Source organism: Typha angustifolia, chromosome 8 (assembly GCF_048772165.1).
Source record: "Typha angustifolia cultivar Huaian chromosome 8, ASM4877216v1, whole genome shotgun sequence".
NCBI classification, from domain to species: Eukaryota; Viridiplantae; Streptophyta; class Magnoliopsida; order Poales; family Typhaceae; genus Typha; species Typha angustifolia.
The window spans coordinates 12,831,141-12,847,711 of NC_133246.1; the positions used below are offsets into that span (position 1 = coordinate 12,831,141).

Sequence of the window (16,571 nt, forward strand, 5' to 3'; positions counted from 1 at the left end):
ATTAATATGAAAGGTACAAAGGTACATATCTAACAATTATGGCTTTTAAAGGATATTCATATGCTTCTCAAAAAAAAAAAGAAAAGGTATATATAAATAATAAGTTTTAAAACGGTATACAGAAATAATAATTTTTAGAAAGGTATAGACATAAACATATCCTCTCATTTTTGTTTTGAAATTATAACTTTTATTTTTCCTTTTTTTTTACTAAATAATAGAAAGGAAAAAAAACTCAGAATTTCAATCTCTCACCAAACATTAGAAAGTATATTCCCAAAAGACTTATACTTTCTAATGTCAGGGGTACTTTTTTATTTTACTATAGCAGTTGGCTGCTTCGGCCTTCTTGAAGCTACATAGATAAAATGTCTGCTATCGAATAATAAGTGAAAACAAGGATAGATAGATAGATAGATAATAGATGTGATATTACCTGATACATATGAATAACCATAGTGGGGTTCGGTTAGTTTTGTCCAAATTCCGATTCAAACACTTCCTCTCTCTACCTTACACTACCCATAGCTCCTTAAGCTGCCACGACTACTCATCTCTCCTCCAATCTTCCATAGACCGGAAGGCACTTGACCCTGGAAAGAAGCTCCATGCTCGCTTAATCCTCTCCGGCCTCGGTTTTGACACCGTATTGGCTACCAAACTCGTTAACTTGTACTCGGTTTGCAACTCATTATCTTATGCACGCAATCTGTTTGATAGAATTCCCAAGAGGAATTTATTTCTTTGGAATGTGCTCATCCGAGCTTATGCATGGAATGGACCTCACGAGGTTGCGATCTCGCTGTACTACCAGATGCTTGATTATGGTCTTGTGCCGGATAACTTTACCTTCCCGTTTGTCCTCAAGGCATGCTCGGCTCTCTCAGATATCAAGACAGGGAGGGATATCCATGATTTAGTTGTGCATACCCAATGGGATACAGATGTTTTTGTGGGTGCTGGACTTATCGATATGTACGCGAAGTGCGGATGTGTGGATGATGCTCGCAATGTCTTTGATAGAATTTTTACCAGAGATACTGTGTTGTGGAATTCCATGATTGCTGCATATGCACAAAATGGGCACCCAAGGGAAGCGCTCTCTGTGTGCCGTGATATGGCTGCAAGTGGATTTGGAGCTACGGATGCGACTCTAGTGAGTGTGATATCTGCGGCAGCTGATGCAGCTGCTTTACCAAGAGGGAGGGAGCTGCATGGGTTTAGCTGGAGGAGGGGTTTTGAATCTAAGGACAAGGTGAAAACTGCCCTTGTTGATATGTATGCAAAGAGTGGATGGGTTCGGGTTGCTAGGATACTGTTTGAGCAGCTCATGGAGAGAAGGCTTGTGTCTTGGAATTCTATGATCTGTGGATATGGAATGCATGGTCACGCAGATGAAGCGCTTGCATTGTTTGATAAGATGTGTGTAGAGGCTCAAGTACTGCCTGACCATATAACTTTTGTTGGTGTCCTATCGGCTTGTAATCGTGGAGGACTGATGGACGAAGGAAGAGAGTTCTTTGATTTGATGGTGAATGAGTACTCCATCAAACCGACAGTGCAGCATTACACTTGCTTGATTGATCTTCTTGGCCACTCTGGTAGACTGGATGAAGCTCATAAACTTATCAAAGATATGCCAATGAAACCAGATTCAGGAGTCTGGGGTGCACTACTGAATGGTTGTAAAATTCACAAGAATGTGGAATTAGGAGAGTTAGCTTTGCAGAAATTGATTGAATTGGAGCCTGATGATGCAGGGAATTATGTGCTTTTATCCAATATCTATGCTCAAGCTGGGAAGTGGGAGGAAACTACCAGGGTGAGAAAGATGATGACCAATAGAGGCTTGAAGAAGAGCATTGCTTGTAGCTGGATTGAAGTCAAAGGCGAAGTTCATGGCTTTCTTGTGGGTGATCTATCTCATCCTATGTCAGAGGAGATATACACTGAGTTAGAGAGGTTGGAGGGGCTAATGAAAGAAGCTGGCTATGTACCCGACACAAGGTCTGTCTTTCATGATGTGGAAGATGATGAGAAGAGGAACATGGTTCGAAGTCACAGTGAAAGGCTGGCTATTGCATTTGGGCTCCTTACTACAGCTCCTGGCACAAGGCTTCTTATTACAAAGAACCTTCGGGTCTGTGAGGACTGCCATGTTGCCATCAAGTTTATTTCACAGATTGTGCAAAGGGAAATCATTATAAGGGATGTTAATCGTTATCATCATTTCAGAGATGGAGAATGTTCATGCCAGGATTATTGGTAACTACAAAAAGAAAGATTAATTCAGAACCATTGAGGTGTTAATTTCTCTCTGCAATGGAGATGAGTCTTGTAATATTAGGAGATGACTACTGTATTAACTCTGTGCAGTGCATCTGAACGGAGAAACACTTTATTCAGTTAATTTCAAAAGAGAAGAACGATACCTATTTCTCTGTTTAACATGAGAGAACCAAATCAGTTGGGATAAGAATTTCTGATAATTTAATATAATGATCAATGCTCCTTGGAGCTCCTGCTAAAGGCTACTGGTGGCAGAGTACCTAGTTTGCAAGAACTGTCATATTTCAAGTTGCAGAAGTGTTAGGAACAGGACATCTCAAAAAGAAATTTGACTCCTCACCATCACCCCAAGGCCAAAAACTAATTCAAGATGAAGTTCCTGAGAGTTCAGACTGCAAAAGGTGTCAAAAGCATATGAAGCCATTCTGGCTGCTATAGCTGGCCTTGCCAAGAATACATTGTAAGGTGAATGCTGTCTCAAATATATTGATGAGTTGTGCAAATAAATCTAAGATATAATTTCTATCTATTTTGAACTTACATCCAGAATATGATATCTTTACTTGGCCTTGGTTTAGAAATTAGTCTCACAAAGGCCAGACTGTTATTGCTTTTTCCTATCTTCTATACACTGTGTAAGATTATCACTATATCAGATTTACTAGATAATTTGAAATACTTATATCTTTTCCTGAAATTGCCTATGATTCCTGTGAAACAGGCTGTTACAGTGCCATGGACAAGAGGAAACCACTCTCCCATCAAGTCCTTGAAGATCTTTTCCTGTAAGGTTTGGTGTTGCAGGCTCACTAGAGAAATGCATAGAAAGTTACCTATTTTTATATCCCCTCTAAACTTTTTGTTTTTTCTGTAGCTAAACAAGTTTCTACATGAGTTTTTAGTTTCAAATTGATGTTTACTTAGATGATTATTGAACTTTTAGTGTCATAGTAGGAGGAAAGAAAGAGTTTCTTCTCCTCTATTCTTAGTGGTATCAGTTTCTCCTCTTGACAACCCTTTCTGCGTTATGTGTATTTAACAATTCAATTATGTTTCTGCATTATAATTGTAGGACTTATTCTCTCTCTATCTTTATCTTCTTTGTTATATTGCTTCATTAATTCAATTCTGAAGAATGGACATGCTATGACCAATCATTGGATGGACTGTATTCTAGTAAATTCATGCTACACTGGTCCACAGAATCAGATTCATATCAAATATTGTGTGAAGCTGTGGCAATGTGCACATCATGATATTTCTGACTCAAGACACATCTTTACTCGTCCTTGTTCTATTGGTTATCTGCCCAAGGAAGGGATTACTAAGGCTTGTATCATTTCATAGAGATCGGAAGGCTCTAATTTTAGTAGTTTGTTTCAGTTTATCCAGATTTAATAACTTTTGCTGATGTTTGTGATATTAGCCAGTTATTTTATGTGAAATAAATTAAAAAGATCAGAAGAGACTGTTTTGACTAGTTTGTAGTAGACTTGGCAATATCACCTCCATTCATGGTTGTAGAATAGAATATGAATTACCTATAAAGATCCACAGTTAAAAGAGATGATCAGTAAATTTATTATCCATCTACTATTCATATCCATATCTGAAATAAGAATACATATTACGATTTTGACACCCCCTTAGAGGTTTTTCATCTTTGGACATTTCTATCATGCATCTTTAAAGCATCCAGTGGCTCAAATTTCATGCAATCACAATCCATTCCTTTTCATTAAGTATCTTCCTATCGCATAAATTCAGGGATTTTGTAATTTATTATATTATATTTTTTAATTTAATATATAATATTAAGTGCATATATTTTTTATAACTTATGCATATTTTCTTATAACAGAGCACATAATTTACATATATTAGTGCATACTAGAATTCTCTAATATCAGATCTCTTCTTTTGATTTTTGTTCATTAGTGATGGTTGAATCAGTGGCCTTCAAGCAGAAGATATTAGCACCTTCAATGAGAAATGACAAAATGAGTCTCAAACAGAGTGTCCAAAAGCTCACCAACTCACCAAGTGTTGCCTCTCTGAGTGTTCTCCATTGATATCGTTTGACCAACCTGAACAATGAGCAAGCAAGTACTGCAGCAGCCATTAAGTAATACAATAGCAGCAATTATCATAGCAATCATCCAAACAAAAAGTTATAGGAAGAAGAAAAGAGTTTTTGGTGGGAATGACCTCAGAACCTTTTAAACTCTAAAGGGTTCCGAAGTCCTTACCACCAACTTTTAACCTCACATCTGGTTAGATATATTAACTTCAATAGGAATAGGAAGAAGAAAAGAGTTGTGGGTTCTGGTAAAGGACATAAAAAGGGGTCACTTTGATTACTTGCCTTGTTCATGCATGCATGGCATGCAATACTAAGACCTGCAAGCCTTCTAGTTGAAGTTGGTCGGTTGGCTTTGCATTGAATGTGTTTGCGTATTGAGCTCTATATATAAATATGTGCAAGTGGGTGCCCTTTTTCTACGAACTTTTCCCTCATTATATTTGATGGAATCATGTCATCATAATCTTTCCTAAATGATTCGTGGCTATCCTTCTGCACCTTGTTGACTTCAAAGATTTGCGAATCTCTCATTCACACTTGTTTTTGTTGATTATTTGGATACCCTTTTCTTCTGTATATATATGCAGATGTTTTCGGTAGCCATTACTAGCTGGGAGATAAAACGTTACTCTCTGTTGCCCATACAAGATATGGTTTTGGATATACTGACTATTAAAGTGATATATTCTGCCATTATGAGAAACATTTGACCAAAAACAAAGAGATATTCTATAGACATTTTGTGGCCAGAAGGAATGGAGATTGAATTGTGTTGGAAAAGGTAGCTTATCGAACACGCTCCTACAAACAAGAGGAAGTGATATTGCCAATGCAAGCATTATCTGAAAAGAATCAATTTTTTTCTCCTGCACCAATGAATTTTGCTATATGATCCAATCTAGCACGGTGTCCCAGACTCCCATAGTGTGTTCCTCTGGAAATAATGCTTTATATAACCTGCAGGGAGATTTAAAAGAAGTATCATGTTCATATGTTTGTAATGTTAATGCCTGTAAAGAGCTTAACCTGTGCTGTATCATCTAAGCTTAATTATAATTTTTATCAGTTTAAGTATAACCCTTGGCCACATAATTTAGATCCTACTAAATAATTTCACGTTCAATAATGCAGTTACGTGAATGAACTTTGCTTTGAAAAATGAAAGCCATGTACACGTTGCTGCCTTGAAAGATAAACATGATTGCTATTGAGACACGCAAAATGATATTAGGAAATTTCTCCATCTATTGAAAAAAGAGGACATAGTATACTGTCAAAACGAGCCGCTCACTATTAAAACATTGCAAGTAGCTGCCTCCTTACAAGACTCTTGAACTAGAACTATGCTTCTCCGATCAATTTACTGTACAGACAAAAACCGAAAAGAACAAGAATTGAAACATGACTTAGAAGAAGAGATGAAAACCGAAGCCAGGCAGGAGATTGCTTAGACATGCACGCCGTTGCTGTTCGACAGAACTCTTCCATCGAGTATGTTAATCGTTTTCTTGGCTGTTCCATTTTGGTAGGGATTTGTCTTTAAAACATTGGTTGGAAATTTCTTTGGAGTTGGCTGGTTAGCCTGGCTTGGACTTTGCAGCAAAGCGTCCAATTGCCCACAGGACGCCGCAATCAACCCTGTCGGGACATCAGAGATTAAAAGAGTTTTGGTTATAGTCCAGAAACATACATATCTTAATTTATGGTCGCAAGCATCAAAGTTTGTTGGAGAAATAATGCGCTTGTAAGGAAAATATATCTGAAAATTTGAACAGCTCCAACAATCTCAATTCTCAGGAAGAAATTATTTCCCAATTATTAGTGTCTCAAAATGTCTCAGACACCTAAGAAGTTCTGTTTGCCAGACTCCAACATTTAAGAAACTACGACACTAACCGTTTGGAATCCCAGAAAAGGAAGTTCTTCAATCTGAACAGTTTAGCATGCAAATTGCATGACCTACTTAACTACTGTCATGGATCTCAGCCCCGCCATTCAAGTGTTGGTAAGTGTGTTCAGGTGCGACGGAGAATCAATTTCATTAAGGGGAAAAAAAACATTAGGTCCAATTGCGGCTGATATACATAAGGAGACAGTTGATAAGTGGGTCATGCAACACTTGTCACAAGCAGGGTGGAGAAGTGTATAAAGGAAACAGTTTAAGCCAATACTAACTAAGAGGTTTCATTCTTCTTTTTTTTCTTCCCATGGTGCGCACAACGAAGAGAAAATTAACCATTTTTAAGAAATGATAGTGAGCATGAACAAAAGTAAACCATTACCTAAAAATGGTGCAGACGGTCTTCCAGGTCTAGACTTGAACTCTGGATGAAATTGAACTCCAACAAAGTATGGATGAGCAGGCAGTTCAAGAATCTGCAAAAATCAAGGTAATAGGATTTCAGAATCACCATAAACCTCTGGAAGAAAGAAATGATCACCATAGTCGAACACAAACCTCCATACGCTTTCCAGTTTCATCTCTGCCAACAAATGAAAGTCCAGCAGCTTCAAGATCCATAACCAAATCAGGATTGACCTACATAATGAGCATTATTTAATACAAAATACATTGTTGTTAATGTAAATGCAAGATCAACATAATGTCCAGCAATGAACTATCATGAAGCAGACCTCATATCTATGACGATGTCGTTCATCAACGTAATTAGTGTTTCCATACCTAATAGATAAGAAATTTAGCACTCTTAAGTAATAGGGTCATGAAACATGATACAACAAACAAGGTTGGTCGAAAGTCTTAGTCGTTACAGCTTAGCTGATTTGCAGTCCATGACTTGGAAAGAAGTCCTCCTTAATCCAAGTCGCATTGTTCCCCCCATATGAGTTTTTGAACCCTGTACCACATGCATAATACGTAAGAAAGGACTAATACCAACTATAGCAACATATAATAGCAAAAGTTAATTTGTAAACACAAACTATATTACCTCTGGCATGAAAATGACACATGGATTTTTTGTGTCAGGATCAAACTCAGTGCTGTTTGCATCTTTCAAGTTGAGAACAGATCGTGCAAACTCAATAACAGCGATTTGCATGCCTAGACATATGCCAAGAAATGGGATGTTATTTTCTCTGGCATATTTTGCAGCGAGTATTTTCCCTTCCACTCCTCTGTCACCAAAACCTCCCGGAACTAGCACCCCATTTGCCCCCTGTTTTAAAAGGATTATTTAGGATGCTGAAAAAGAAACATATAATCTATTTATCTTATAAACTCACAAATAATCTAAAAGCTTAAACTGCTGAAAAAAAAATAATTTTTCTATTTATATTCTAATGCTCCCCTTCGCTTCTAGGCTTTAGATATTTTGATAGACCTAAAAAGTGAATATGACTTAAATGTGTAAAAGTAGTAATATTTCAAACTTAGATGTGCACGCCAAGCTTTGAACCCATGACCTCTTATTCTGATACTATATTAGTTCATCAACTTCTATAAAAGCTAAAAGAATAGTAATTTTTATATTTATATTCTAACATATCTCAAACCCATATATCATGCGTATGCAAGGGATTTTCTTACCTTCAACAAATCCCATGCCTTTTCATAGAGATCAGGTGCCTATACAAAGAAAAAATCAGTAGTCTTTAGTGCAGGATGAGATAAATGACAAAAAAGTATGGGGTAAGATTTAATCAAAGAAGAAACCTCTTCTGCAGTTCTCTCTTCTAGATCAGGAGCAGGAACCCAGTGAACTACAAGTTTCCTTTGAAAAGCAACAGAAGCATGCAAAAGTGCCTGCAGAGTGAGAACATTCCAAACATTATAGGAAGAGGAACACCAACTTTGCAATAAAAGGAAGATTTTCTTTCACAAATAAAGCATCTTCATTTTTTTATCATTTAGTTGCACGTCTGCAACCAAGTTGCTTCACAAGCATCTTCATTTTCCTTTCAGTCAGCTACTGGGCTTCTCATCTTAAGATGCATAGAAATGTACATGAGCTGTAAAAACCTCAGAAGCTACATGTAAAAGGATATTAGGTGAATGACTATTCCTAACATAGTATTTATCAATTTCTTTTATAAATAAGTAGAGATCAACAGGATTAAGGGACAGATAAAGATGGATCCTGAAAGAATTCTTTCAGACAAAAGATCTTCTATAATGACAATGAATTGGGGAATCAACAAACACAAAATAATTCTAAAAAATCGGTCTATGACATGACTTTGCTTAGATATTTGAGGAAAATAATGAGAAAACAATGCTGCAGCAAAAAGGAACTGACCTTCAGTACAGAAAGATAAGAATCAGAAAGACCAGTATATTTTCCCACCATTGCAATTCTGACCTGTTAATATATATAAAAAAAACAGAATTCTCAAGTCTCAACTACTCCAAAGCGACATGTGGTATAGCAACAGAAACAACTTAGAATCTGAAAATATGGAAATTTACAGGATCCTTTAGGGAGTCACATCTATCAGCCATCCTTGTCCACCCGTCCAACTTTGGCTCCCCAGCAGCACTGCATGTATTAATTACTTGTGAAGCAAGATAAAAGTATAATTCCTATATCTGAATTAGGTTACTATCCTAAAAGGAAGTTTTACAATATACTGAATTTGTTGCAGAATATGAGTCACTATATAAACCTTGAAGGCCATAGTCTTCTTAAAATAGCTTCATGCACCTTCTGGTCCTGAGAACATAGAAATCAACATTTCCAAAATGGTTCAGAAAATGGGTACAGAAAGCTTAAACCAACAAATCAATAAGTATCGCCTACCCTTAAGAGTAAAGGGATGCGCCAAATGTTTGAAACATCATACAGGCTTATGATATTTGCTACCTGCAACATGAAATTCAGAATCAGAGGCATCAAGTCAGGACAGTGTTGGGCTTATGAGCACAAAAGAGATTGGAAGTAACCCTACAGAAAATAATTAAAGTAGCATATACATAATTTTGCATTACCGGAACATGGCAAAATCGTGACAACTTCTCTTTAACATTATCTTCCAGAGACTGCAGAAAATATTTCAAACATTAATTGAAGACACCATGACATCACTAAGACACATAAGAGATAGAGAGTACTTTAGGTACCTTTGTACTTCGACAAGCTAGAATACTTGGCGTCAATCCAAGTGCTCTTAGTCTCTGAACACTATGCTGGGTAGGCTTCGTTTTCTACAAGTTAGAACATAGGGAAGTCATATACGCTAGTAATTCATAATAGATAGTATGTCACGGAACATTAAGAACCTTGTGAAATGAAAAGCCGCATTTACATACCTGTTCACCAACAACATTCAGAACGGGCACAAGACTGACATGAACAAGACAAAAGTTGTCAGGTCCTGAGAAAAGGTTGATTAGGGCAATAAAATTGTGTGAGTAAAACATGAAAGCAAATTAACACGCATAATTGAACCAATAAATAAAGAGCCATCTTTCAGCATGGCAGACACAATGATCCTACCCACTCTGTAGGAAAATTGACTTAAAGCTTCAATAAAAGGCCTTGATTCGATATCACCTGAGTCAGAAAGCCAATTTTGGTATCAGACTAAGCACAAATGATAAGGCACAAAACAACACTGAAGAAGCTTCTTTGTGGAAATTGTTTTTACCTATAGTCCCACCCAGTTCAATAACACATACATCAGCTGGTCCTTCTTTGCCATCCACAGGAATCATTGCCACACGTTCAATCCACTCTTGTATGGCATCGGTAATGTGGGGCACAACCTTTATAGGGGCAGTAGGGTGGAAAGCTTAAGCATAATTTTGCACTTAAAAGTTATATATATATTACAATAGATAACAGCATATTAGCCAAACCTGAACTGTTTTTCCGAGATAATCTCCCTTCCTCTCCTTGTTTATGACAGACTAGTCAAAATAGCAAGAAATTAGTAAAGATTTCAAGAAAAATTTAAAGTATAGATGGAGAATCTGACACTAAAAGATAACAGAAACTAAGGTGAACCATCAATTTTTCAATTTGGACATGCCTAACAAAATTTAGGAGCACGATAGATTCGGTACCTGATATATTTTCCCAGTTGTGATGTTGTTGTCACGAGTTAGTTTGATATCTAAGAATCTCTCATAGTTTCCAAGGTCCAGATCCACCTAGGAGGGGGGAAAACTTTTGTCAGGCAATAGCTCATTACGTTAGGGAGACGCAGTAACTTAGTAGGACATCAGGTAAGCATGCTGAAAGGCCAAGCTTTCTTATAGAAACAGAAAGATGTGTAAAACATCAATAATTCCAACTGGTAATCATACTATAACAAACAGGTAAAGTTTCAGAAAACTTCCTCACCTCACCACCATCGTCTAAAACAAAAACTTCGCCATGCTCGAAAGGGGACATTGTTCCAGCATCGGTGTTTAAGTACGGATCTGCGCACACACATCACATTCAGTAAGCATATTTCTTCATGTACTCAAAAGGATTAAAATTATTTCAGCAGAGTACTCAGATCATCAACAAAAGAGGTTCAAATGGCGAACAACTTATTGCACAATGTCCACGGCAATCAAAGAGTCAAACCATTTATGTCATCGGCCATGAGTAAACTAAATATTCAGACCAAATAAATTATAAAAATAGCAAATAGGGAAAAATAAAAGTAACCCATTAACCCAAATCGCAACAAATTTCAATAAATCAGCAGAAAAATGCCATCTTGGAACACCTCGTAACAAAAAAATCCATTAAAATGTACATTGGGTATCCTTCCAATTCATACAACAATACTTAATATTCTCCAACATAAATCCACGAATTGCACTTCTCGTGTCCTCTAAAACCCCAAATAAACCCCCCAAGCAAAGCAAAACGGAAACACTAAACCCTGTAAAAATCAAATCTTGCAATACCCTCAATAAAAAACTCAAAGGAGAAACCAAGCCTTACCAATCTTAATAGAGGTTACTCGAAGCCCACACGCCTTAAGGACAACCCCAATACTACTAGCCGTCACCCCTTTCCCCAGCCCACTAACCACGCCTCCCGTAACCAATACGTACCTCATCTGCTTCTCTCTTCCTCCCTCACCCATCTCTCCACTAATATAACCCCCCAATAAAGAATTTCTTTTTGGGGATTTCAGCGAACACCCACTTGACGCAGCCCACGACTCTCCCTTTCTCCACAGAGAACCAAAGTAATAAGACCCAAGTGGAGGAGAGAAGAGAAGTTCTCGACGGTAGCAAGCAAAAGGTCAGTTTTTCGGGGGGATAGGGGAGAACGGCGAACGCAGTGGCAACTGGCAACGAAGGAGGGGATAGAGAGACTAGAGAGGGGGACGAGAAGATTAAATAGCGCAGGGTGTTTGCTAATTGCTATTCTCACACCGTTTTATTCGACTAGTTTCTCGCACCAACGGGACACAGTGTCGTAGGGTTTTGTGGTGACCGGCTGTAAGCGGTGACCCGTTAGACCTTCTACTGAAATTGAGATACTTTGCTTACTAAGTTGAAATCCAGTAAAAATGTTTAAATCAATCTCGTTGAATTGAAGCCGTCCAATTTGAACAAGCAACACCTACCCCAGATCTGGAGCAACTAGCAATCCAACAACACCATGAGGCACGTACTAAGATTCTGTTCATATAAAAGGCACAACAAGCATATTTACTTTGCTGGAGTTGGCTATATGTGGAAGGTCCTAAGTTAAAGAATCTTGAGTTCTGGATCCGTTGATGCTTATTTAGATTGTCGACAAATTAACCATCACATAACCAAGAACATATCAGCCGTTGTTGTCCCTTTCCGTTTGCAGACACAAAGGAATGGCACATAAGATTATCCTCTTCCTTTTTTCTTTTTTCTTTTTCTTTTGTTTTCTTGCTTTTATACTTAGTTTGCATCTCTTACCTTTTGTCTCTTTCTCCTCCTTACTTTCTTCCCGTGTGGAAGCTCTGGCCTCTATGCAAACCTTCCCCATTTACGTCGGCAGATCCTCTTAGATAGACGACGTTAAGCTTGGACTGTAATATATTGTTACCGGTTTATACCGTTGGTTGTGGTAGGAATCGTTCTTGGTTTCTTTTTTATTTATATATTGGATATATAATTTAAAGAGTTGTTTGGATGTCTAAATCGATTTGAATTGGGATGAATGATTCATCATCGGTCTAGGAGCTTTCCCTTAAATTAATGAAAGAGGATGTCTTTTGAAGCACTTAATGGCCTAGATATGGATTTTAAACCTAGATCGTAACAGCAAAGTCAACGCGTTCAAACCCAATTTACTCCTATCCAACTACTGCAAAAGAGTGACAGATTCTTTGAAACCAAAGTAGCATGTCGATCACAAACTTTTTTTTTTTTTATTGAAATGGATCAACCCCACAAAATAAAATATTTATTTTATTATTAGTTTATATATAAAATGCTAAACTTACCGTCGTTTTATTTAAATTCTTTCAAATTAAAACACCTCCGATAGATTCAACTAAGTCTTTTTTTTTTAATCTAAGCTATACTTAAAATGCAGATCAGATCGGCGTCATATATATAAGAAGAAAGCTCTGAACTTAATAATATTTCATCTTTCATCTTATTAGATAAAATACTGATTTATTTACGACTGCGATAGATATTAAGTTTATAGCATGGTATATTTAATATATAAAAAATGTCCACAAAGGGGTAGGTTGGTCAAAAAAATCTCTAATTATATGCCGTGTTGATAGTAGAATGACGAAAATGCCCATAGGTTGGTTGGGCAAAAGGATAACGGTATTGTTTGGATGGAAGACAAGTATATTCCCTTTTTATAAAGTTGTTATCCTCTCCTTCAACTCCCACTTTCCGAAAGACCAATTTTGAACTCACATCTGTATGTTAACTATCATGGAGAGATCCACTGGAAGGCGAGTATAGCTAAGAAGAAGACTTAAGACTTGCAAAAGGATAAAGAGGAGTAGAATATTTGGGTGCCATAGTCACCGGCCAAGAAAGCAACTCCCAATTTTCTAATCCCACATCTGTCTTTTATCTTTCTTTTTTCACAATTTCCATGCTTTTCCTAGGTGAATATTTTTTGGAAAAAAAAAAGAAGAAAAGGAAAGGAAGAATAACAAAAAAAAATAAAAAAATATATTAATTAAAAAAATTGAACGGTCAAATAAAATATTTCTGATAGTTCAGAGATCATTATGCACTTAAAGAAAAGTTCAGAATATTATTATAAAAAAATGATAGTTTTGGAGTGAAAAAAATATCCCGAGAGCATATAAGTAGAATTTTCTTTTTGTTGCCGCCCCGTAATTTTTCTCTTTTAAAAAGATTTCTTTTGCATAAATCTTTGTGCCTTACTTCGGTGCTAATGTTTTATATTTTTTTCTAGTTTGGAGAGATTAGGTCACACAGATTGTGTCGAAGATTGGTAGAGCGGACGATTGGTATTAAGAAACCCTACTCATTTATAATATCTAGGTTAATTTTGAGTTAAGTTAGCATTAGTTACTTAATATGCCAAATCTTGCTAATTAAATCTATAATTATTGAATAATAATGGTTTCTGTACCGTTAATATGGTCTATTATCTTTACAACTTTGGTCTTTCATTACACTTTTATCTTTAATATTAATAGAAAATATTAATCACCAACAATAAAACCAAAGGGACCCTAGCATTGCATTTATTAATTGGGACTCCCTTACAATTTCTAACTACCATTTAATTTGTTTTTAATGCATCCTATTAATTTTGACGATAACAACTGATAGCAACTCAAGTATTTGATTGATTAGGGAGGAACTTAATTTTTTATTTAACAAACTCAAATTAGTTTTCTTTACCACCTATATATATATATCTTAAGTTATTATAGAGCAATTATATTATAGTATTCTTTTAATATTAGTCATACCAAAAAGTACCTCCTTGTATGTATATATATATTATCTAGTATACAATGGGAGTTTCAAATAACAAAATATTCCAACTGCATCATACTCTGAAGTCATTCACTGCTGGCCTTATCTATCTCAAAAGTTGACATAGAATTAATTTAGTGTAATGCATGACCACAATATCCACAAAATTAATTGGCAAATCGTTGTAACCATGATATTTATCCAATGTGGATCCAATGTGGCAAGAAAAATGCTACCAATTATTTATCATGCTAATATTAAATACTCTATGATATAGTGCTCAAGAACTAATCACATTTGTTATCATCTCCACCGCATGCTGATGTGTTGGTAGACGTGGTTAGTCATTTATTCCAACTAATAATCTGATGTACATTCTTCAATATGACACTAATATATTTTGATTAATTAATTATCTACTCTTGTATATGTTTGCTATTTGCATTACAATATGCTAAAACTCTCCAATTCGAATGGAAATAATTAATTGCTTCCTTGAAATTGACAGGCTTTATTCAACTAATAACATATTAAAATTTATGGTATTCAACTCTTGTCTTCTCTAGCTAATTTGATGAACTTATCCAATCAATTATGAAAATAATTGAATGCATAATTAACGATTACCTTATGTCATGCCACGTAGGAAATCATGGGTATACGCGGAGCTTTGCCGCTGCTTGTCGAATGGTTTCAATGTATAATTTAAGATGGGAAGAAAGAGAGATTAAAATTCGTTGTCCTCCTTTTAATATTTGCATTGAATCAAAGAAGTAAAATAAAGCACGAAACCTTAATTTGACTTCCTGTTTAGTAGTTTTTTATTGTCTATTTGGTGGGTTACTGGAAGAATTATTACACTTGGGTTTGTGTTATGTTAATTGGTGTACATATATCTACAGTTTTATCCATATCATCAATATATATTTATGTGGTGGTTGAGACATCCAACTTTTATGGAGAAGTTGAAAGTTTAACTTTATACATTAGTCATATGATTTGGATATCGTTGTATAGTTATATCCCATCTATTATTATTGTACTTGAATACTTATTTTTGCCTTATTCTCTATTTAATGAATGATATGATTTTATCTACAGATTATACTTTAAAAAAATGGAAGTCTTTTCTTTTGCTTATATTTTGTTATCTTAGTTATTTGGGAGCTCTGCTCACTAGAAGTGCTTCTTCCACTTGTTCTCCCCTCGCTGTCAGTTGTTGCATATTATGGCCGATGGGACCTCGAAGTTTCTCCTCTCTTCTAAGAGACTCTTATGGAGGATTGAAAAACTATAGACCTGAGGCACATAATTTTCAAACTTTTACTTATTAAAATATTACATAATAATATATGATAAATAAGTAAAAGAGAAAAATGAACTCTAAAGTTAAAAAAACTCTGAATCGGATAAAAAATTAATTTTACTTTGAAAGGCGGCTATGAATGGTGGGCGGAAGGCGAGGCGATAAGACGGGTAACAAGACAGTCTAGTATTTTTTATGTAAAAAAAATTATATATGGTATATTTATAAGATCAAAGCATGCTTGTCTTGATTCGTAACCTAATACAATAAATTTATCAGTGATTTACTTATTGTTGTTAGTAATTAGAGAAGGAACCCGTCGTCGCCTTAGTGACGAAGAAAGCCGAATGTTGAAGGGGAGAAAAAGGAGAAAGGAAAAAGGAAAAGAAAAACTAAGAGAAACTTACTATTATGGCGTCGACCTTTAACTATCGGTGACCAAACAATTTTTTTGCCGCCATCGATTTCTTACCGCCGTTCGAAGACGACTGAGTGATACAAATCAGATCTGGACTTATTTGTATGAATTTCTTGCTGAATCATTGATATCGAGACTATAGTCATTCTCTCTCTTTCAAAAAAAAAAATAAAGATTTCTTATACCCTTGGATTTCAAAATTAATCTTTTTATTTCAATATTCGTCATCAAGTATTTCATAATTTATGCATATGTTTATAATAAAATCTAGACATATTATATAAATAAAAGTTATATTTTAATACATAATTTATCAATTACATAAGTACAAAAATAAAATTTAGCTAACACATCCAAAAATTAAAATTCTCCCTCAAGCTCATAATCATGATCAGCAAACTCGTACGAGGAAACATCAATCTTTACGGCAGGAGTTCAAAGAACTAAGCTTATGAGATGGAGCATTCGACCTACTAGCGTAAGTCTTGCAGGTAATAATATGTTGCTATCCCAAATTAAGCTCATCTGGCCCTATTATAGTCAGCAATTTCAGGCTAAGTAGGAGCATCACTCGTCTGCATTCAGATAAATTGATACTCCA

The 16,571-nt window shown here is 35.8% G+C and overlaps 2 protein-coding genes across 3 annotated transcripts; one reads left to right on the forward strand and one right to left on the reverse strand.

The window, feature by feature from the left end:
• The first annotated feature begins 343 nt into the window (after positions 1-343).
• On the forward strand, positions 344-3,378 carry LOC140765305 (pentatricopeptide repeat-containing protein CRR2, chloroplastic-like). Of its 2 annotated transcripts, none has more exons than XM_073104317.1 (2): positions 344-2,754; positions 3,011-3,378. In XM_073104317.1, exon 1 carries the CDS (start codon positions 446-448, stop codon positions 2,267-2,269), a length of 1,824 nt encoding a protein of 607 aa, XP_072960418.1. In that variant the 5' UTR covers positions 344-445; the 3' UTR covers positions 2,270-2,754; positions 3,011-3,378. The 2 variants fall into 2 exon arrangements, with proteins under 2 accessions (XP_072960418.1, XP_072960419.1); XM_073104318.1 differs by having other exon boundaries at positions 344-2,749.
• Positions 3,379-5,599: 2,221 nt separating this feature from the next.
• On the reverse strand, positions 5,600-11,683 carry LOC140765115 (uncharacterized). The gene is made up of 21 exons (XM_073104034.1): positions 11,275-11,683; positions 10,678-10,757; positions 10,398-10,484; positions 10,191-10,241; positions 9,980-10,097; positions 9,829-9,885; positions 9,642-9,706; positions 9,453-9,536; positions 9,321-9,371; positions 9,133-9,195; positions 8,999-9,045; positions 8,802-8,871; positions 8,632-8,694; positions 8,049-8,138; positions 7,923-7,961; positions 7,324-7,551; positions 7,145-7,230; positions 7,007-7,055; positions 6,831-6,911; positions 6,655-6,748; positions 5,600-6,010 (listed from the first exon to the last, which is right to left on the reverse strand). The coding sequence occupies exons 1-21, from the start codon at positions 11,417-11,419 to the stop codon at positions 5,820-5,822; spliced, it is 1,839 nt and encodes a 612-aa protein (XP_072960135.1). The 5' UTR covers positions 11,420-11,683; the 3' UTR covers positions 5,600-5,819.
• Between the last annotated feature and the right edge of the window lie 4,888 nt (positions 11,684-16,571).

Coding starts and splice junctions, on each gene's coding strand:
- LOC140765115 (XM_073104034.1), bottom strand. CDS start 11,419: ATGGGTGAGGGAGGAAGAGAGAAGCAGATGAGGTACGTATTGGTTACG. Junction 9,886..9,979: donor TGAACTGGGTGGGACTATAG/GTAAAAACAATT, acceptor TTTCTGACTCAG/GTGATATCGAATCAAGGCCT. Junction 8,695..8,801: donor GTGACTCCCTAAAGGATCCT/GTAAATTTCCAT, acceptor ATATATTAACAG/GTCAGAATTGCAATGGTGGG.
- LOC140765305 (XM_073104317.1), top strand. CDS start 446: ATGAATAACCATAGTGGGGTTCGGTTAGTTTTGTCCAAATTCCGATTC.